We start from the raw sequence: 24,073 nt of genomic DNA on the forward strand, positions 1-24,073 counted from the left end.
TGAAAATCCAAATACACAATATCAACAGGTTCACTTTATCCACATGTTCATTGGTTAAAGGACAGAAAACAGAGGGTAGAGTTAAATGGTCATTTTTTTCAATGGAGGAGAGAAAACAGTGGAATGCCGATCTGGAAATTGGAACGAGTGAGGTGATTAAATTTACAGATGACACTAAACTATTCAAAGTTGTTAAAATGCATGCGGATTGTGAAACATTGCAGGCAGACCTTAGGAAATTAGAAGACTGGATGTCCAAGGACAAATGCAAAGTGATGTATGTTGGGAAGAATAACCCAAATCATAGTTATCGGATGCTAGGGTCCACCTTGGGGGTTAGTGCCCAAGAAAGGGATCGGGGTGTCATTGTAGACAATACAATGAAACCTTCCAAAAAAGCAAACAAGATGCTAGGAATTATTTTAAAAGGGATAGTTAACAAGACAAAGATATTATAATGCCTCTGTATCGCTCCATGGTGCGACCTCATCTGGAGTATTACATTCAATTCTGATCTCCTTATCTCAAGAAAGATATAGTTGCACTAGAAAAGGTTCAAAGAAGAGAGCGACCAAGATGGTAAAGGGGATGGAACTCCTCTCGTATGAGGAAAGACTAAAACGGTTAGGGCTCTTCAGCTTGGAAAAGCGACGGCTGAGCGGAGATATGATTGAAGTCTACAAAATCCTGAGTGGAGTAGAACGGGTACAAGTGGATCGATTTTTCACTACGTCAAAAATTACAAAGACTAGGGGACACTCGATGAAACTGCAGGGAAATACTTTCAAAATCAATAGAAGGAAATATTTTTTCACTCAGAGAATAGTTAAGCTCTGGAACGCGTTGCCAGAGATTGTGGTAAAAGCAGATAGCGTCGCTGGTTTTAAGAAAGGCTTGGATAAATTCCTGGAGGAAAAAGCCATAGTCTGTTATTAAAACATGGGTTTTGGCCAGGTACTAGTGACATGGATTGGCCACCGTGAGAACGCTACTGGGCTTGATGGACCCAGTAAGGCTATTCTTATGTTCTTACTCCTTCAAAAAAATGCAGTAGATTGGTGAGGCAAGATTTCCCTTGACTAAAACCATGTTGGCTAGATTTCATTAATACATGTTTACGAATATGTTGTCATTTTGTTCTTTATAATACTCTCTACCATTTTGTCTGGCACCAGTGTCAGACTCATCAGTCTATAATTTCCCGGATCACCTCTGGAACCTTTTTTAAAAATCGGTATCACGTTGGCCACTCTCCAGTCTTTTGGTACTATGCTAGTTTTTAAAGAAAAATAACAAATTAATTGGCACCAATAATTGGCTTGAATTGGACGTAGTTACAAATTAGGCACCTAACTCGAAAGACACAATTCTATAAAAAGTTGGTGTCTGGTCCAAAGCACCTACCTAAAAGTGGGCATGGTTAGGGGTGGATCATGGGAGTATTTTCTAGTTAGGTGCCATCAGATGCCTAACTTAGGCACAGATACTTCCACCCACACCACTTTGCTCTGCTCGTTCAGATGATGGTCCTACCTCAACTGGATTATTGCACCTCTCTCATCCACAAACTACAACACATCCAGAACACAGCCGTTAGACTAATCTACAAATTAAAAAAATTTGACTCAATCACAACCTTTATCAGGCAACTACATTGGCTCCCAATATAGAAAACATAGAAAACATAGAAAAAAAAGCGGCAGAAAAGGGCTACAGCCCACCAAGTCTGCCCATTCCAAGTATCCCCCCCCTGAATTTACTTCCTTAAAGATCCCACAAGAGTATCCCATTTATTCTTAAAATCCATCACGCTGCTGGCCTTTACCACCTGGAGTGGTAGTCTGTTCCAATGATCCACCACTCTTTCGGTGAAGAAGTACTTCCTGGAGTCGCCGTGAAACTTCCCTCCCCTGATTTTCAGCGGATGTCCTCTGGTGGTCGAGGGACCCATGGGCAAGGAGATATCATCTTCTGGCTCGATGCGTCCCGTGATGTATTTATACGTTTCGATCATATCTCCCCGTTCTCTTCTTTCCTCGAGTGAGTACAGTCGCAACTTCTGTAGTCTTTCTTCATATGGGAGATCCTTGAGCCCCACGACCATCCTGGTGGCCGTTCGCTGAACCGACTCGATCCTTTGCACGTCCTTTCGGTAGTGTGGTCTCCAAAACTGAACACAGTACTCCAAGTGCGGCCTCACCATGGCTCTGTACAACGGCATCATAACTTCAGGTCTCCTGCTGACGAAACCTCTGCGGATACACCCCAATATTTGTCTTGCCTTGGAGGAAGCCTTCTCCACTTGATTGGCAACTTTCATGTCTTCACTAATGATCACTCCTAGATCACGTTCCTCCGTGGTCGTAACCAAGGTCTCGCCATTTAGTACATAAGCTCTACGCGGGTTTCTCTTGCCCAAGTGCATTATCTTGCATTTTTTAGCATTGAAGCCTAGCTGCCAAGTATTTGACCATTGTTCCAGCAGCAGTAGGTCGTGTGACATAGTATCAGGTAATGAGCTTTTGCCTACTATGTTGCAAAGTTTGGCGTCGTCGGCAAATAGTGATATCCTTCCTCTAAGTCCATGTGTCATATCTCTTATGAATAAGTTGAATAGAATTGGGCCCAGGAACGATCCCTGCGGCACTCCACTGATCACGTCCGACGCTTCAGATGGGGTTCCATTCACCACCACCTTCTGACGTCTGCCGTTCAGCCAATCCCCAATCCATGTAGTTAGAATGTCTCCTAATCCTATCGATTTTAGCTTGTTTAGTAATCTTCGATGAGGGACGCTATCAAATGCTTTACTGAAGTCCAAATATACCACGTCTAGTGACTCTCCGGCGTCCAGTTGTCTAGTAACCCAGTCAAAAAAGCTAATCAGGTTAGATTGGCATGATCTACCCCTGGTGAATCCATGTTGGTATCATCCCAAATAATTTTCAAACCGTCTTGTATCCTACACCAGATCCCATACAGAAGCTCAGCAGCCCCTCTCATCCAATTATCTCATGAAAAAGACTCCTTAACAGAATCCAACTAAACCTGCCATCCACAAAATACCTCCACTACAAGCAAATTTTCCACTCTATGCTAACTTACCTGGGTGTAAAAACCTGGAACGGCCTACCAGACACTATCAGGAAATAGACAAACTACACCACATTCAGAAAAAAACCTGAAGACCCACCTCTTTGACAGTTAACAGTCTTCGTTTCTGTATAACTCCCCCATTTTGTATCCCCTATCTTATCTTCTTCATACCCCCTCCCCTACTACTTTCCCCCTTCCTCCTTGAGCCTATATAGGGATGTGTGACGCACAAATGGAAGATTAGATTATACTAGTGTTTAAGTCCGTTACATTAACGGGTGCTAGAGTAGATGTCTGTCTGTCTGTTTGGGTTTTTTTCTCTCTAACATATAGTAGATGATGGCAGATAAAGACCCGAATGGTCCATCCAGTCTGCCCAACCTGATTCAATTTAAATTTTTTTTTTTTTTCTTCTTAGCTATTTCTGGGCGAGAATCCAAAGCTTTACCCGGTACTGTGCTTGGGTTCCAACTGCCGAAATCTCTGTTAAGACTTACTCCAGCCCATCTACACCCTCCCAGCCATTGAAGCCCTCCCCTGCCCATCCTCCTCCAAACAGCCATACACAGACACAGACCGTACAAGTCTGCCCAGTAACTGGCCTAGTTCAATCTTTAATATTATTTTCTGATTCTAAATCTTTTGTGTTCATCCCACGCTTCTTTGAACTCAGTCACAGTTTTACTCTCCACCACCTCTCTTGGGAGCGCATTCCAGGCATTCACCACCCTCTCCGTAAAGTAGAATTTCCTAACATTGCCCCTGAATCTACCACCCCTCAACCTCAAATTATGTCCTCTGGTTTTACCATTTTCCTTTCTCTGGAAAAGATTTTGTTCTACGTTAATACCCTTTAAGTATTTGAACGTCTGAATCATATCTCCCCTGTCTCTCCTTTCCTCTAGGGTATACATATTCAGGGCTTCCAGTCTCTCCTCATACGTCTTCTGGCGCAAGCTTCCTATCATTTTCGTCGCCCTCCTCTGGACCACCTCAAGTCTTCTTACGTCTTTCGCCAGATACGGTCTCCAAAACTGAACACAATACTCCAAGTGGGGCCTCACCAATGACCTGTACAGGGGCATCAACACCTTCTTCCTTCTACTGACTACGCCTCTCTTTATACAGCCCAGAATCCTTCTGGCAGCAGCCACTGCCTTGTCACACTGTTTTTTTGCCTTTAGATCTTCGGACACTATCACCCCAAGGTCCCTCTCCCCGTCCGTGCATATCAGCTTCTCTCCTCCCAGCATATACGGTTCCTTCCTATTATTAATCCCCAAATGCATTACTCTGCATTTCTTTGCATTGAATTTTAGTTGCCAGGCATTAGACCATTCCTCTAACTTTTGCAGATCCTTTTTCATATTTTCCACTCCCTCTTCGGTGTCTACTCTGTTACAAATCTTGGTATCATCTGCAAAAAGGCACACTTTTCCTTCTAACCCTTCAGCAATGTCACTTACATACATATTGAACAGGATTGGCCCCAGCACCGAACCCTGAGGGACTCCACTAGTCACCTTTCCTTCCTTCGAGCAACTTCCATTAACCACCACCCTCTGGCGTCTGTCCGACAGCCAGTTTCTGACCCAGTTCACCACTTTGGGTCCTAACTTCAGCCCTTCAAGTTTGTTCAACAGCCTCCTATGAGGAACTGTATCAAAGGCTTTGCTGAAATCCAAGTAAATTACAACTAGCATATGTCCTCGATCCAGCTCTCTGGTCATCCAATCAAAAAATTCAATCAGGTTCGTTTGGCACGATTTACCTTTTGTAAAGCCATGTTGCCTCGGATCCTGTAACCCATTAGATTCAAGGAAATACACTATCCTTTCTTTCAGCAACACTTCCATTATTTTTCCAACAACTAAAGTGAGGCTCACCGGCCTGTAGTTTCCTGCTTCATCCCTATGACCACTCTCTCTCTCCTTGGATGCTGTCTGTTTGTCTGTCATTCTTTATGTTTGTGTGTCTCCCTGGCCCCCTGTCTGTCCGTCTTTCTTTTTATCTGTCTGTCTCCATGGCCTCCTGCCTCCCTGTATTTCTCTGTTGTGCCATGCCTGCCTGTCTCTCCGTGGCCCCCTTTGTTCCCCCCCTCTCCCAGAGCGCAGCAGGTGGCTGAACATGAGCATGTTGGGCAGGAATATGGGCTCTGGGGCAGGTCTGACACAGGAGGGCAGGCCTCGCTCACAGACCCCAAGGGCCGCCCATGAGAGGCCCGCGGGGCCGAAGCCGGTCAGCATGGCTGGGGCTTGGGAGGAGGAGTCCTGATGTCTTCTGGCCTGCTCCTCTTCAAAGCGGCCTGCTGAGGATCGTGGCCGGCTGTAGCGAACCTCACAGGCCACTCTCCACCTAAGTGGCACGTTCCCTCTGACGCGAACCCTTGCATCAGAGGGAATGTGCTACCGAGATGAAGAGCGGCCTGCGAGGTTCACTACAGCCAGCCGCGATCCTCAGCAGGCCGCTTGGAAGAGGAGGAGCAGCGATGGCAGCGGTTGGTGGGTGAGGGCGGGAGGGGGAAGTCGCTCCATGTTCTGCCCTGCCTCCGTGTTCGAAAATCGAATTCGGCACGGAAGCACACCACACGGAGGCATTCGCGCTTAGGGTTTTATTATAGTAGATTAGATATTTAGATGAAGCAAACCCTGGCATAATCTAGGTGTGCTTAAAGTTAGGATGATGCTAAGCATGATTCTAAACTGTGCGCTATAGTAGTCGGTGCCAATTTTTTTAGGCAAACTATAGAGAATTGGGCCCTAAGTTCTCGAATGAGGGATATCTGTCTCTATGTCCCACTTCTGCTTGTCCTTTACTTCTATTAAGATGTATTTAATGAGTAATACATAATGTGTACTGGCATTTGGCTATTTTTGTGGTATAATTTTTACTGCCTATGTCCGAGTTATACTTGCTGTACACTGGCCTGGGTGAATTTCTTCTAAAATGTAGTAAGTAAATCCTAATAGATAAATTAATGAGTACCTACATGCATTCATTAAGCTCACACCACTGCAGACAATTAACTAAAAATTCTGATTTCATTTTTACAATCCCCAAGCTTCATAAGTTCCCCAAAAACATATTCATTAACTTTGTTTAAAATACATTCAAAATTCTGAAAAACCTATTCCTTCTTTAAATTATAAAGAAATAAAACAAAGAAAGTAAGGTAATACCTTTTTTATTGGACTAACTCAATGCATTTTATGATGAGCTTTCAAAGGTAACACTTCTGCTTCAGATCAGAAATAAGCAAATGTTGACAAATATCAGTATATAAAAGGAAGGGGAGAAGAAGACGACCTGTGCAGGAATGTGCAGGTGAAGAGAAGTCCTCTATGGCACTAGAGGTGAAGGCAGAACCCCTTGAATCCCCCAACAGAGCAGAAATAGGCCAACACAGTTTAAAGGCCTAAAATGGCTGCTGAAAAGCCTGAAATGGCTGAAGATACACTCTGACTAAAGCTGTCAGTTTCTACACAGTCTATTTCTGTGTTCCGGAGAAAAGCACACTTCTGCTTTTCTGAGAAAAGCAAGTCAAACAGAGGGCAATGCTGAAAATAACAATTCTTGTGAAAAACAACCCTCCACCAAGTCAACATGGCCAGCTGTTAGAAGCTTCATAGGAATAAGGATATGAAACTTAAGAAAATTAACCGCAGTTGTAACCACAGTGAGGCCCAGGTGTTCAAGACTGAGGATCTTGGTATATTAACAGGACATTTACGGGAAAGCAGAGTAGTTCTAGTGAAAAAGGCATAACTCACAGTATCACTCATTATACTAACCAATCAATAGATTAATAAGTGTAATGATGAATGTGATTAACCAATGAAAATGTAAAATGTAATATGCACCAACGTGAGCCAGAGCTATCAGAAACATATAAAAGAGAGCTCCTTAGACCATAGGATTAGAACAGATCTGCTGTTCTCAGGCCTGGTGTATTAGTATATGCTCTGTTACTCGATATGCTGTAAGGTTTATTCTTGCAAACTGTTATTGATTTATTAATAAAAATTATGTTACTTATACCAGCATATTGAGTGCCGTGTGGTCAGTTCGTGAAGACCCCAAATAACAGGAGGCTTCTTCAGCATTTTAGTGATAGTTTCACAGGAAGAGGTAGGGATTGGTGGGTAAGTAGGAGACAGGAAGGTATCAAAGCAGTTTTAAATTTCTTTGTAATATGAAAGAAAGCCCAGATCTTTGTTAAGGGCTAGATTCACTAACCTGACTCTCCGTGCCCGATCCGTGCAGGCCTGACCAATTCACGAAACAAAAAAATTAAAATGAGGGCGCTCAGAGGAATGCCCCCATCTGACTGCACGGATCACTAGTGTGCGATCCTGACGCATGCGCAGACCATCTGCTTTCCCACCATCCGGGTGGCCATACGCTGGACCGACTCAAGTCTCAGCACATCTTTGCGGTAATGCAGCCTCCAAAATTGTACACAGTACTCCAGATGGGGTCTCACCATGGATCTATACAATGGCATAATGACTTCGGGCTTCTGGCTGACGAAACCCCTACTCCTACTGGAGCACTGGTCCAGGACCTGGCAACTCAGTTTCAATACCGAAAAATGTAAAGTCATGCACCTTGGCAACCAAAATCCATGCAAGACGTACGCCTTTAATGGTAAAATCCTACAAAGGACTGTAGCAGAACGTGACTTAGGGGTGATCATCAGTGGGGACATGAAGACTGCCAAGCAAGTGGAGAAAGCTTCATCTAAGGCTAGACAAATCATAGGTTGTATACGTAGGGGTTTCGTCAGCCAGAAGCCCGAAGTCATTATGCCATTGTATAGATCCATGGTGAGACCCCATCTGGAGTACTGTGTACAATTTTGGAGGCCGCATTACCGCAAAGATGGTCTCGGGACTCAAGGATCTCCCGTATGAGGAAAGACTGAAAAAATTGCAGCTATACTCACTCGAGGAACGCAGAGAGAGGGGGGACATGATCGAGACGATCAAATATCTCACGGGCCGTATCGAGGTGGAAGAGGACATCTTCTTTTTCAAAGGCCCCACGGCAACAAGAGGGCATCTGTGGAAAATCAGGGGAGGGAAACTGCACGGTGACACCAGGAAATACTTCTTCACCAAGAGGGTGGTTGATCACTGGAATGATCTTCCATTGCAAGGTGGTCGAGGCCAGGAGCGTGCCTGATTTTAAGTCAAAATGGGATCGCCACATGGGATCTCTTCACAGAGAGAGGTAGGTGAGGGTTATTGGGGTGGGCAGACTTGGTGGGCCGTGGCCCTTATCTGCCGTCTATTTCTATGTTTCTATACCATCTTCCGACTCGGTACAGCCCGTGATATATTTAAATGTTTCAATCATGTCTCCCCTCTCTCTTCATTCCTCAAGTGAGTACAGCTGCAATTTATTCAGCCTTTCTTCATACGTTATATCCTTGAGCCCCAAGACCATCCTGGTGGCCTTTCGTTGAACCGACTCAATTCTCAGCACATCCTTCCGGTAGTGTGGTCTCCAGAATTGAACACAATACTCCAAATGAGGTCTCACCATGGATTAGTGAAATAAATATATATATTAGAGACCACTGAAAAATCAAAAATGAACATAGACTCTAAATTCCACTCATTCAATCATAAATACATATTTAAATTTTGCAGGGACAAGCCTCAGACTTGGGACTTTTTCAAGAGAAGGGAAGCGCCTTTTTCTCTTGCCTTCTTATAACATCACCGGCTTAGTCCCCACCTCCGTACCAAATTAATTCATATATATTTATTTCACTTTTAGTATTCTTACCATAAAATCATTAGTGCAGTGGTCAGTTTTTCAAAAGTATTCTCTGAGATATCCTGGTTGGTATTGCAATTTTTAAAATGATATCTGTGTAAGTTGATCCTAGTTTTTAGCATGTGGCCTATTTCACCAATGTAACATCCTTCTTTACACTTTTTGCACTGAAATGTACACCACATTAGAAGATGAACATGTGGAAATCGATATGGAGACAGATTAATACCATATTGGAGTCATCGTTGACTTATGATGTAGGATGTTATTAAATCTTAAACCCCCTTTGGACCAATATAAAGGCAGACTGCTCCTTATTATGACCGGGATAGAAATGCATTCATCTCTTTCTCCTTAACGGTTCTTTTGTCCTATTACCACTTTCTTTCTTTAACCTCTTTTAAATTCAATCAACTTGTACCTCTTTTAGTCTTTTGTAAACCGCATAGAACTTCACAGTACTGCGGTATATAAACTGTTATTATTATTATTATTATGCAGTTTGCCACACCACAAATTATTTAACTTAAAAATGCTTTCTTGAGGTGTTCACACGGTAAAAAGGACCCTTCAACTAATTTAAACTGCACAGCATATTGTTAATAGGCTTTTGATAAGTTTTTACAGACCTGAATTTTCAATCCAACCTGTACTTACCACCTTTTGAGAATCGAGTATGTAGTTAGGAATTGAATGCTCATGCCCTGCTTGGAACGTGTGACCTCTGGCCGAAATTGTCAAACACCAGGGAGGGCAGATGGCAAAATCTTCAACACTGCGGTAATCTCGCTGCACCTATATCAGCCAGTGTGTAGAAAGAGAGAGAAGGAGAAGAATGGGCAATAAATGGAAGAGAAAGAATACACAGCTCTAAATGAGGTCAAAATCTGCACAAATACCAACTAGCTTTGTAACCTGCACTTTTCAATTACTATTTTCAAAACTATATAGGTTTAAAAAAAAAAAAAAAATAATAATGAAATTTCCTCTGGATTAGTAAGGAAAGATATTTTTGCTCAGCAAACGATGTATTATGGTGGTGCAAATAAGGCTGGAAGATTATTGGCAAATTATTTAAAAGCAAAGAAAAGAAAGGAGAAAATAAGCATAATTAAGGATGAATTAGGACATTCTCATTCTCAAATTGGAAATATATTAAAACAATTTTTAAAATATTATAAGTCACTGTATTCTTCTGAGTCTTATTTAGATAAAGAGAAAGATGGGTTGGATTTTTTGAGTTTAGTTAAAGGACCTAAGGTTCCTGATCATATAAAAGGAAGTTTAGATAAACCTATATCATTAAAAGAGTTACAAATGGCATTGAAATTCCTTAGAGTTGGGACCGCTCCAGGTGGAGATGGATTTACAGTGGAGTTTTATAAAGAATTTCAAATTTCCCTTTTACCATATTTATTAAAACTATATCAGGACCAACTGAATAAAGGTTGTATATCAGGCACTATGGCAGAATCTTTAACTATTGTTTTGCCAAAGCCAAATAAAGATCCAACATTGGTGTCAAATTACAGGCCTATATCTTTAATAAATGTAGATGGTAAAATATTAGCTAAGATTTTAGCATTAAGATTGGCTAAAGCTCTTCCGCATATAATAGGAATAAATCAAACTGGATTTGTTGCTCAAAGACACTCTTCAAATAATACTAGACTGGCATTTCAGATGTATTATTTAACAAGACAAATTAATGATCCGGCTTTTTCAGTATCACTAGATGCTGAGAAGGCTTTTGATCGTGTAGAATGGAATTTCATGTATCAAGCTATGGAATGGTTTGGTATTGGATCTGGATTCATACAAATGATTCAAGCACTGTATAGCTCCCCAACTGCTCGTTTATACATAAATAATAATTTTTCAGATGCTTTTAAATTGCAGAGGGGAGTTAGACAGGGTTGTCCATTATCTCCTTTGCTCTTTGATATAGTTCTTGAACCCTTGTTGTTAGCTATTCAACAGGCAAAGGACATAGAGGGTATTCCATGTGCTGGAGTGGAATATAAAGTATCCGCTTATGCAGATGATATATTGCTTCATTTGAGGAATCCGGAAACAACAATTCCATGTCTACTGGAGATAATAGATACATTTGGAAAATTCTCAGGATACAAAATAAATTGGAATAAATCTGAAATTTTACCTTTAAACGTGCATAGTACAAAAGGTATACTTGATTCTTTCCCTTTTATTTGGAAAGAGGATGGTATAAAATACTTAGGTATTTGGTTGAATAAAACACTTGAAGAGACAATGAGAATAAACGAAAAATTTTTATTACAAAAAGTAACAGAGTTATGTGAGCAATGGAATCCTTTACATTTGTCATGGTGGGGAAGAGTTCAAACTGTTAAAATGATGATTTTGCCTGTAGTTTGCTATCAATTGGGAATGATACCAGTGTTTTTTCAGGGGTCTTTTTATAAAAAATTAAATAGTATTCTGGTTAAATTTATTTGGCTGGGTAAAATTGCAAGAGTGGCTCTAGTGTCTTTGCAAAGACCAATTGAAGAGGGTGGGGTAAATTTTCCCAATTTTTATAGGTATCATCAGGCCTATATCATGCGCCAAGGTATGTATTGGGTCCTCCCAGAGCTTTTGGAACAATTACCAGAGTGGTTAAGAGTGGAGAGATCACTTATTTTTCCACTTAGGCTTGATCTTCTGCTTGGTATAAAAGTGCCTAGAATACGTAAAGACAATAAAGTATTAATGGATACTTGGAAAACATTACGATTTGTAGATAAATTAACTAGTGATTCTATTTTAAAATCGAAACAGCAGACTATTTGGGTAAACTCCAAGATACAAATAGGCGGGTTTAAGGTTGTCTGGAAGGATTGGATTAAAGCAGGTATAAGATCCTTAACGGAAGTAATTGATAATGGTAAGCTGCTTGATTTTTCACAATTGCAACATAAATATGGTCTGAATAAAAAACAAAGTTATAAGTGGTTGCAATTGAAGCAGGCTATTCAGGTGGGGTTCCCTGAATGGAAATCTTTAAATGATCATTACAGCTTAGAATTCTTATGTTTCCAGGCAGATTTTCTGGGACACCAGGCCGCAAAGTGGTATAAAATGATATCTAATTATTTGAATAAGAAACCAAAAAATGGATTAAGAGATATTTGGAGCATTGAGATTAAGCATCAAATTAATGCATCTCAATGGCCACGTATTTGGTCTTGGAGAATTAAAGGTACGATGTCGGCATCTATCAGGCAAACATGGTTCTTTTTGTTGCATAGAGCATTCTGGACCCCTACTAGATTACAAAAATTAGATTGCTCTAAGTCTAATAGATGCTGGCATTGTAAAATTGAACTTGGAACTTTAGACCATCTTTTATTTTATTGTCCATGTATTCAGGCATTTTGGATATCAATATGGGATCAAGTTAATATATTGATGGAAAATCATGTAGCATTATCCTACGACACAGTGATTTTTGGAATGTGTATGAGGGCCAAAAGTCAGATATCTGCAGCAAACAACAAATTATTGATGATTCTTACTGGAGTGGGAATTCAACAAATAACGACTAATTGGAAAGACTGTTCTAGATTGAATTGTAGTTTTTGGTGGAACTCAGATTGTCATTTATATAAGATGGAAAGATTTCTTGCAGTACAGAGGGGATATTTTAAAAGGTTTAAGGAGGTGTGGAGGCCATTAATTGAATATTGTAATGATTAAGGGTTATTCTTTTTCCTTAGGGGATAATTTGTAAAAATGGGGGGGAGGGAGAGTCTAAATATGTATATGTTTGGATAAAATATTTTGTTGATAGGGGAGGGGATGGGAGGTGGGTGGAGGGAATTAAAACATGTGTAATAATATTGCTTAAGAATGTCAAGTGAGTGATGTGAATTACTTGTAATAATATTGTACACTTGTTGAAAGAAATAAAAAGGAATAAAGATGAAAAAAAAAAAAAAAAAAAAAAATTTTTTTCAAATATAATTCCAAGACAAACTGATACAATGTACAGTATCTGTTATATATCTTAATGTATAGATAAATAGCTAGAAAGATATATAAAATGAAAATAACTCATTAAAGGCAATGCCAAAAATAAGGATTCAAGAAAATCAGTATTGAAATGGATTTATATAGTGAATGACATGAGAAAGGAGGGAAGAAAACACAAGAGCCGAAGCTCACATCCACTTGCTTCTGAACACAGATCTATGAGCATGGTTATTTTATCCAATCTGGTTTTCTGATATTCTACATACCAAAATTTGGGACCCCCCTGAGGAAGAAGTGTTTCTTCGAAACATGGACTGTGTTGGGTCCGGTCCACATGGATATTAGGACCAGTTGTTTGGATATTACCATTATAGCTTATGTATTTGTTTTATATATATCACATATGTTTTTCAGATTTGTGTCATTTTTAATAAATTCCTGGGCCTTGTATATTTCCCTGCAGTTTTGTTTTGGTTTCTGGAAGAGAGCTCCAGCATATTGTGTTTAAATCTTGACCACACCAACTTGTAAAGTACCATTTTTGTCTGTCATTCTCGATCCTCTCTACCTCTTTATCTTCGTTGCCTCCCCTCACCCGCTTGACAATAAAACCCCACTATGCATCAATAAACTCAACTACCCTATTCAGCCCACCATGAAAATACTAGGTGTTATTCTAGACCAATGCCTAACAATGAAGGAACAAGTGGATTCCCTATTCAGAAAAGGTTTCCTTACTCTCTGGAAACTCAGAACCATTAAATCATACTTCGATACGTCAACATTCAGAATTCTAGTGCAATCCCTCATACTGAGTCAGCTTGACTACTGCAACATCGCCTATCTAGCAATCTCACAAAAGAATATGAGATGTCTCCAAATAATGCAAAATGCTGCGGTCAGACTTATCTTCGGGCTGAAGAAATTCGACCACGTGACACCCTACTATCGGCAGCTGCACTGGCTACCAACGGAAGCCCGAGTAAGGTTTAAATTTGCCTGCCTCTGCTTCAAAGTACTATACGCCCTCAATAAAGCCAACATATGAGAAGGACAAGCACTGCTATCTTCAGAGCTCAGAGACTTGTAACTCTGAAGAGGGGAAATTAATCCTCTCTTAGGATAAGAGTTTTTCATCCAATCATAGCTAGAGACGCAGTGAACAAGTCCAACTTAAGAAGGCAATTGTTTGTAATACTTGCAACGCTAATATATGAGTAAATTCTTTTTGTCTCAAAAATTAGGAGATTGCATTCAGGTTGTACAGAGAGTGAACTTATCTTATAAGCGTGAAGATATATTCAGGGTCCCGACGCGGCCCCGTTTCGGCGTCTGCTTCATATATTAGCGTTGCAAGTATTACAAACAATTGCCTTCTTAAGTTGGACTTGTTCACTGCGTCTCTAGCTATGATTGGATGAAAAACTCTTATCCTAAGAGAGGATTAATTTCCCCTCTTCAGAGTTACAAGTCTCTGAGCTCTGAAGATAGCAGTGCTTGTCCTTCTCATATGTTGGCTTTATTGAGGGAGTCAGTCTCTATTTTGCTATTCAATAATTTTTCTGACTCTGTTGATACATAGTCCCTGCTGTTGTGGAATCAAAGTACTATACGGCCTGACCCCCAAGTCAGGCCCTTTTTGTATTTTCTAATAACAAACTCCAAGAGAAACACACACCCAAAACTCATTTCCCCTCCAGTTAGAGGCTGCAAAATGAAAAAAACACCACGAACACCTTCTCTCTCACCAAGAAGTCCTATGGGCAAAGACCTAGACCAACTGCTTTCGCCCACTACATATGGGGAATTCAGGAAACGCCTAAAACCATACCTGTTCCAGAAATACCTAAACAATTGACCCGCTCTCCCTCCCCCTCCCTATTCCACCTGAACTTACAGCACTGTTATAAATATAATCTGTTATCTTCATCTTATCGTAACTTTACATTGCTATTTATCCCCAACAGGTCCTGTCGGACATTACCTACTATAATGTACTTATTACATTTTCGCTCAGCAAATTGTATTTCTATACTATTGCCTCCTGAGGTCTCTGATCTCTGTATTTCCTCTGAATATCTACTTATTGTATTTTGCTGAATGTCCAGCACTCTTGATTGTAAACCGCCTAGAAGTCGCAAGATTGTGGCGGTATAGAAGAATAAAGTTATTATTATTATTATTTTGTATTTCCCTATATGAACTGCATTATATCTATAGTCACCATTTTTGTCCAGTGTATCCTCTATAATAAAATCCTAAGCACACATGCGCACTTAGGGTTTTGTGATTCCTGCACTATTTAACTATATGGTGCTGCTGAATATGAAACATAGAAACATGACGGCAGATAACAGCCAAATGGCCCATCCAATATTCCCATCTGCAGTAACCATTATCTCTTTCTCTCTCTGAGAGATCCCACGTGCCTATCCCCAAGCCCTTTTGAATTCAGACACAGTCTCTTTCTCCACCACCTTTTCTGGGAGACAGTTCCACGCATCTACCACCCTTTCTGTAAAAATGTATTTCCTCAGATTACTCCTGAGCAGGGCCGGATTAAAGGGTAGGCCCAGTAGGCACGTGCCTAGGGCCCGAAATGAAGGAGGGCAAACAGACCAAAATTTTTTTCAAACAGTGACGGGCCCCCCCTCTCCCTGCATTGATTGGCAATGCAAACGTGGGTGCCCCTCCCCCCCATCGATGGAAAGTAAGATCAGCAACGCAAGTAAGATTGGCAATGGCAACAGTAATTTTGCAAGTGGTGCTCAGCGGGGGGTTCACGTCAGAGGGAAGCTTTGGCCGAACAGCACCGCTCTGCTTTATAGTTATTTCTTATCTATGTATATTGTGATTTCCACATGTTTATATCCATGAAGTCTTTTTAAGGTATTCTTTTAAATATACATGTCTTTCAATGTATGGTTTTGCGTAAGCATTTATGTTCTATTATGTCATGATCTTAAATATGTCTACATTTGCATTTTTAATGTTTTTATTAGTGTCCCCTGATGAAGGTGTTTTTACCATGTCGAAACTCGGATCCTAGTTGGGCACAAGTACTATTTTCATGAATAAAAATTTTCCCATTCTACTCACCTTATAGCAGACATAAGCCTCCAGCTCAGCAGCATACATGGTGTTAAGCTGGACAGGCCAGAAGGAGAGTCGAAATGCCATGGATTTGAGAGGCGGAATATCAGAGGATTCTGGTATCACCCTGAAGGGACCTGCAGGGTCAAAGATCCAGGTGACGCTGACTTTCCCTTTTGTGTGATTGGTCAAAGTCAGTGGAAGGAGTTCTGTACATTGAGCGTCTACACAGCAGCCAAAATCAAAGTCCCTGGTGCTAATTGAGATGTGAGGGGAGAACATGGTGATCTCACTGCTTATCTCAAAGAATTCCGACCCTGGGTTAATGTATGGCTGGACTTCAAGAAAGCGGTCTTCATGTTCCTAGAGAAAGGAAAATTGTGATTAAAGACTACAAGCAAAACTGAACAATGGAAATAAATAAATTACAGCAATCAATGACACAGCACAGGGTATATTCAGTTTGAAGGGCTGACAGAAAGTCAGATTGACATGGAGGAGAGTGTGGCTGTGGGTTCAAATCCCATGCTGCTCCTTGTGACCCTGGGCAAGTCACTTAATCCTCCACTGCCCCAGGTACATTAGATAGATTATGAGCCCACCGGGACAGTCAGGGAAACATGCTTGTGTAACTGATTTGTAATTTGCTCTGGGCTCTTTTGGGAGGACAGGCTAAAAAACTGAATAAACTATTGCACTGCTAGAACACTTCAACCAGACTAAACGGAATAGTTCTGTTCAATATGTACCTAAAATACTAGGGTTACTGATCTGTGGCCTTAGTCTTCAGAGGAAGATCCCTATTGATTGGATTTAATGTATCTGGGAAAATAATAATAATAACTTTATTCTTGTATACCGCCATACCTAGGGAGTTCTAGGCAGTTCACAGCAATTTATCAAAGTTATAAACATATCAGAGATTACAAATAGTGCACAAACAATAATGAACAATTGACAAAGAATGATGTCGTTAAGGTTAGCTGGAGGAGGGAAGTATAGATTATTGTGGGTAGTGGGAAGGGATATTACAGTAAGAAGGAGAAAGAGGGGATTTCAGTGCATTGAAGAGGGGGGGAGTAGTGAGGGACGGGGTATCAGGGGTTGTGTCCGTGGAATAGGTGAGTTTTGAGTAGCTTTCTGAAGTCTAGGTAGGTGGGGGCCTCGAGCACCATTTGGGCTAGCCATGGGTTCAGTTTAGCCGCTTGAAAAGCGAAGGTTTTGTCGAAGAACCTTTTGAGGTGACATAGTTTTAGTGAGGGGAAGGCGAACAGATGAATTCTGCAGGAGATCTTAGTGTTGCAATTCAGGTTGAAGTGTGGGTTGAGGTAGGTTGGGGATAAACCGAGTACTGTTTTGTAGCAGAAGCAAGCAAACTTGAATATGACTCTGGATTCGAAAGGTAGCCAATGAAGTTTGAGATAAAAAGGGGTGATGTGTTCCCATTTATTTAGGCCAAATATAAGGCGGACAGCGGTGTTTTGAATTAGTTTTAGTCTCCTGATGGTTTTTATCGTGGCGCCCAAGTAGATAATATTGCAGTAGTCCAGGATGCTGAGAATGGAGGATTGTACCAGCAGTCGGAAAGAGTAGTCGTGGAAGTGTTTTTTTATGGTGCGGAGTTTCCAGAGTACTGAGATGCTTTTCCTGACTGTAAGATCAGTGTGTTTCTCTAGGGATAGATGTTTGTCTAGCATGACTCCCAGTATTTTTAAGGTTTGTTCAAGGGGGAAGGCTGAACCGTTCACTTGAATTATGGTGTCTTTGATTTTGTCATTGGGGGTGGCTAGGAAGAATTTAGTTTTGTCGGGATTTAGTTTTAATCTGAAGGATAACATCCAGAGTTCTATCTGATTAAGTAAGCTTGAGCTTGGAGCTTTGTAGGAGGTTTCCCAGGGAGGCGAGGTAGACGTTAAACAGGGTGGGGGACAGGGGGGAACCCTGTCGGACGCCACAGGAGTTGTCCCAGCTATATGAGTAAGAGTCGCTCTTGAATACCCTGTATGATCTATTTTTTAGGAACCCGTGGAACCAGTTTAGGACCTGGCCGGAGATGCCGATGTGTTCAAGGCAATCAAGGAGGATTGTGTGGTCGACAAGGTCAAAGGCACTGCTCAGGTCGAGTTGCAGGATCAGGGCGCTAGAGCCTTGACTAAAGAGTGTGTGCAGGTGGTCGAGTAGGGAGGCTATAATGGTTTCGGTGCTGTGGTCCGAACGAAAGCCCGATTGGTTTTCATTTAGGATATTAAATTTTTCCAGATATGTGTTGAGTTCAACGTTTACCACCCCTTCTGCTATTTTGGTGAATAGCGGGGTGCTCGCGATGGGTCTGTAATTAGACGGGGCGTTGGAGGGTTCTTTTGTGTTTTTTATAATAGGAGTTATTGTGATATGACCTTGCTCAGGAGGGAAATTTCCTGTGGATAGTAAGAAGGTTACCCAAGCCAACATATTGGCTTTGAAGTGGGTCGGTGCCGTTTTCATGACGTTTGGGGGACAGGTGTCCAGTCTGCAGAAGGAGTTAGTATATTAGTTATAGTATTTGCTGAAGGTTTGCCAGTCGATGGGTGAAAAGTGGTTCCAATTTAGGTCCGCTCTGTACCCTTGGTCCGGTTTTGATGTGTCGGTGTCGGGGAGAGTTGGGAAGGACCCTTGGGGAATGGCTGGGGCAGTTATCGAAGATCTTAGTTTTTGTATTTTGGAGTTGAAGAAATCTGCTAGGGTATTAGCGGTTAATGTGGATTCTTCTAGGTTGTCAGTGAGGGTCTCAAGATTATAGAGGTCATTGACCAGTTTTAAAAGGTTACTACTGTTAGTTGTAACATTTCCGATTTTGAGGGCATAGAAGTTTTTGCGTTTTTCCTTGGTGAGGTTTTTATAGTTTTTTTAGTTTTTGTCTCCAGGCGACTCTGTGTTCCTGGGTTCCAGATTTAATCCAAAGTCTTTCTGATTTTCTTAGGTCCCTCTTAACTAGAAGCAGTTCAGAGTCGAACCATCCTCTAGATTTGAGGTTCTAATTCTGCGGGTTTTTAAGGGGGCTATTTCATTTAGTATGTTAGTGCTGTCATTAATCCAGGAGGACATAAGTTGGTCTATTTCTTTGTTTTGTTTTGTAATGATTTCGTAGTGGGATCATAATTCTACCGGGTCGATCTTACCTCTAGTGGTGTGGGTTTTATTGCTTCTTGTTTTGTTTTTGGTGGTTTTTTGTTGGCAGTCAATAGTGAAGTTACTTAGTCTGTGATCAGACCATAGGGAATCTGTCCAGTTAACTTGGTTCCAGTGGAATTTGGGGTTGGTTGGTTCTTTGGAGGAGAAGGTCACCAGGTCTAAGTGATGACCTCCTTGATGGATTTTGACTGGGGCGGGTTTGAAATAACCTAGTTGGGAGATGAGTGACCAGAAATCGGAAATTTCTGGTTGATCAGTTAGCTCTAGGTGAATGTTGATGTCCTAATGACCATTTTTCAAATTCTTCCAGATCAGTGAAATGCAAACTATCATATATAATAAAATGGTAAGCGCGCATGCGCACTCGCGCCGCGTGTTTCCTGATCTGTCACGCTGTGGCGGCACGAGTGTGCATGCGCTAGATGGCGCAGAGTGAGGGACCGGCACTTATGGGAAGGAGAGCAGACCCGGGATTCAGCAGAGGGTAGACGCCGAAAAGGGCTCGGCACAGTGGAAGATGGACAAAGGGGGGACAGGGGGAGGGGGAGGGGAGAGGCACTCGCCCCATCACACTCCCCATCCACTGCAGCCTAGCAGCTCTGACCACAACCTTCCCCCCTCAACCGCCTATGCCGGCTCAGGCTCCCGCCGCAGTGGAGGGAGGAAAAAGCCTATGACCCCCTCTCCCCTTCCCTCTCTTCACAGTTTGTCTACCAGCGCCTCTTCTTTGCTCTCCGCTCACCTCTCTTCCGTTGACTCCAAGAGGGCCGCAGCGCGGGCATGTGGAAGGAGGGTGGGGGGAGCGACTGGTACGGTCGGTTGGGGAGGGAAGCACTTTAGTCCATGGATGGCGAAGGGAGCGACGCTCCGCAGCTTGACTGGTCAGGTTGGTTGGGGAGGAGGGCCAGGCAGGGGCTTCTGCTAACGGGAAGTTGAATGAGACACGCGGACAGGGCAAACATGAAAGAGAATGAGCAGCGGGCTCCCGTCCCTGCAGGCTCACAGGGGCGAGCATAGTGTCATGTGTTTTGGGGTTTTTTTGAGTGAAGGATATTGCAAATAGGAGCCAGGCTGTGCATGCTGAGCACCCGACTAACGCGCAAGTGGGGTTCCCCCCCCCACACACACACACACTGTGCCTAGGAAGGAGTCATTTGTATTGTGTTTAGCGCCCTCATTTATTTTGAAAGGTCAGTTTGCGTGCCTCATCCGAGTCTAAAAGCAAACTGCAGACATGACAGGACCCAGAGGAAATAAGTGAGACCCCTCTCCCAAGCGCCTTGCAGCGCTAATTTAAAGGGAGGGCCTGTTAATGCCATTTACGCAGACAGAGGGGGCAGTAAAAGGGAGGCGTACTGCTGGACACGGGGAGCAGGAAAGAGGGGTTGATGGAAAGGGGAAGAGGTGCTGATGGACAGGGGGGCAGAAAAAGGAAGGGAGGCATGGATAGGGGGGAGCTAAAACAAAGGGAGAGAAGCTGCTGCTGGATAAGGGGAGCAGTGAAGGGGTGAAGGTGGACACAAGGGAGGTAAAAGGAAGGGAGAATGGACAGGGGAAGCAGGCAAGGGGTGGTGGTGGACAGCCAAGGAGAAAAAAAAAGACAGAAATACAGAAAGCGGCTAAGGAGAGAGAGAAAAAGAAATAAAGACAGACGCACACACATATATTCTAGCACCCGTTAATGTAATGGGCTATAAGACTAGTTTTTCAATAAATTCCTAGATATTCTTGTGCCAGGTCTCTCAATTCCTGAAATATTCTGCTGAAGTCTATTATCTGCTTATACATAGCAGCAATGCCAGGTCACAAATACCTGGCAAGATCCCAAAGAGTAAGACAGATTTTATGCTGCTTATCCTAGGACTAAGCAGTGGATTTCTCAACATCCATCTTAATAATGGCTTATGGACTTCTCTTTTAGAAAATTATTCAAACCTTTTCTAAACCCTACTAAGTTAACTGCTTTCACCACATTCTCTGGCAACAAAGTCCAGAGTTTAATTACACATTGAATGAAGAAATATTTCTTCCTCTTTGTTTTAAATCTACTAGGCCTCGTAGTCGTAGTATTTTTGGAAAAAGTAGACAAGTGACTCAAATCTATCCTTTCCACTTCACTCAATATTTTATAGACCTCTAACATGTTATTGTTGTATGTGGTATTTTATGTCACCAAATCCTCCCGAGTTCAAGGCGGATTACAAATATTTTTTATATTACATAAGGGTACATACAGTATCAGATATACAGTAATCGGTTATATTCCTAGCAAGATTTCTAAAATTGAAGATTATAACGTTCTATAGTAGTACAACAACATGTAGCAGATTTAAGTTATACATCGATAGATTATACAGTGGTATTTTCTGTATATGAGAGTAATATTATTGGATCCCTGGTTGAAGCTAATAATCTTATATTTGGAGTCTTTGTTGAAGCTAGATTTCTTGTATTTCCAAAAAAAGGCCATGTTCTCAGATTTTTTCGGAATAGGTCATATTTGGAGATTGTACAAATCTTTCTGGGACGTAGATTCCATATGTTTGCTGTTTTATAGTTGAATGAGTTGAGATGAATCATCTCATATTTTACACATCTGAGAGATGGAAAAGATAGGATCAATCAATTGTTGTTTTAATGTTCTGCAGATCTACCTAGTAATGCAAATCTGGAGAAACTGTCAAGAGTAATTTAAATTCTTTCCGTTTTCTATTGGGAGCCAGTGTAGTCCTTTAAATAGTGGTGTGATGTGATCAAATCTCAATTTGTAAAATATGAGTTTGACGGCAATGTTCTCTATCAACTTAGGCTTTTCATTAATTTCACTGGAATACATGGGAGATGTGCATTACAATAGTCCAACAGCGACAATCATTGATTGGACCAGTATTCTGTACTGATGAAGGAGAAAGTATGGTCTGACTCTTCTTAGTTGTTGTAGAGAAACTTTCGGACCAGGTTGTTAATATGATTCTTGAATTTCAATGAGCTGTCTAATGTAATTCCTAGAACTTTAGAGGATTTCTTGATATTGAGGCTATCTCTATTTTGATAGGATTGGGTATGCTTGTGATCCGAACCAAAGTAATTTATTTTAGAATTTAGCTTTAGATTGTATCGTGTTGAACATTCCTGTTACTCAGTCAATGTTACAGATATTTTATTTATTTATCTCAAATATTTATGATTCACCTGAAACATCCATAATAATTTTCTATGTTGAAATCTGTTGGGATTAGGAGGAGAATGTTGTCTGCATTTCAGAATATCCATTTTCTTGGGTTTAAAGTAATTGAAGTGATTGTGGTCATAAAGATGTTACATAGCAGTGATGAAATGGAAAATCCTTATGGTACTCCACATGGTAGGGACCAGTAATCAGACTAGGATCCATCTCTAAATTATTCTATAGGGCTCATTTTCAAAAAAGATAGATGTCCAAAAGACAACATAAAACTGGCACTTGGATGTCTTATTATGTCAAAACATCAAGTGGCCATTTTTGAAACTGACTTTCTAAATGTCTTTCTGGTCATTTTATCACCACTGTATCTAAATCTTTTTTTTTTTTTTAATTCTTTATTCACTTTTAAAACTTCAATTGTGCACAAAAGATGATGCATTTACATAAATTAATATCATTTCAGCACAATATTCTTAATAGAATAAAGACAAGACTTATTTTCTCCCACCCACTTTCCAATTTACAAACATCTCATAAAAATACTTATAATACTTATAATCAACCCTTCTATATTTCTTAACAAATGCCAAAACATATCCCCCTCCCCCTCCCCGGATGTGTATGTTTTCCCCAATTTATACAAATAAATCAATCTTTACAATATTTAGTTAATGGTTCCCAAACTTCCATATTAATATTTTTCCAATTCTTTAAAATAAGCTGCATGGCAACTGCCGTCATTATAAACAAAAGTTTGTTATTTTTTGTCGAAATTTGACTTTTTGCCCTCATAGATGTTCCAAATAAAATGGTATCATACAATGGTGCCACTAATAAATTATTAATCTGATTCCAAATCACTGTATCTAAATCTTAAGAGGGCATGTTTAGGGCAGTCTTAGGAGTTGGATGTTCTGCAGGGATAATCAAACTTTTAACAATCTTATCCTTTTATGGAGTTATGGAATCACTTACAGGCAGTGGCGTACCAAGGGGGGGGCGAGGGGGCGGTCCGCCCCGGGTACCAAGCCCTGAGGGGGTGCTCCCGGTCCGGTCCAGTTACCCCCCCTGCGCCGGGTGTCGCGTCTGGAAACAGCCTGCAGCAAGATCGCGATGCCAGAGATCTTTGCCTGCTTCGACTGTTTCCTCCGCCACGGTCCTGCCCCTCCTCTGATGTCAGAGGAGGGGCGGGACCGCGGCGGAGGAAACAGCCGAAGCAGGCAAAAATCTCTGGCATCGCGCGATCTTGTTGCAGGCTGTTTCCCCAGGGCAGTAGCGTACCAAGGGGGGCGAGGGGGAGGTCCATCCCGGGTGCCGCCTTAGGGGGGGGTGCACAGCTGGCCCGGTCCCTATCGCGCTCCTACCCTCCCAGCGAAAGCAGCATCGGCGCCATTATCGAAAAAGGTAATGGCGCCAGGCCTTGGAGCACCAAGGCAGACCGCTTCTCCCCCCTCCCAGCCGAAACCCCGCTGACCATCCTATCTCTCTCCCCCCCCCAAGTGAACCTTTCTGACCCTCCCAGCGAAAGCAGCAAACCCCCTCCAGTAGCGTCGGCTTTATCCTCCCTCTGCCGCATCACTGATGACGTCATCAGTAACGCGGCAGAGGGAGGAGAAAGCCGCGAAGGAGGTTTGCTGCTCTCGCTGGGAAGGTCGGAAAGGTTCACGGGGGGGGGGAGATAGGAGGGTCAGCGGGGGTTCGGCTGGGAGGGGGGAGAAGCGGACTGCCTCGGTGCTCCATTACCTTCTTCGG

The 24,073-nt window shown here is 41.9% G+C and overlaps 1 protein-coding gene across 3 annotated transcripts in view; it reads right to left on the reverse strand.

Annotated features, from left to right (window-relative positions):
* The window catches only part of CFAP65 (cilia and flagella associated protein 65), a 351,728-nt gene that overhangs the window by 207,067 nt on the left and 120,588 nt on the right, over positions 1-24,073 (reverse strand). For all 3 annotated transcript variants that reach the window (XM_033945108.1, XM_033945107.1, XM_033945109.1), the window contains 2 exons: positions 15,973-16,329; positions 9,538-9,675 (listed from right to left, as the gene is read on the reverse strand). In XM_033945108.1, coding sequence (XP_033800999.1) covers positions 9,538-9,675; positions 15,973-16,329 — 495 coding nt within the window. The remainder of the gene's footprint in view (positions 1-9,537; positions 9,676-15,972; positions 16,330-24,073) is intronic.

This window comes from Geotrypetes seraphini, chromosome 5 (genome assembly GCF_902459505.1).
Source record: "Geotrypetes seraphini chromosome 5, aGeoSer1.1, whole genome shotgun sequence".
In the NCBI taxonomy this organism is placed as follows: Eukaryota; Metazoa; Chordata; class Amphibia; order Gymnophiona; family Dermophiidae; genus Geotrypetes; species Geotrypetes seraphini.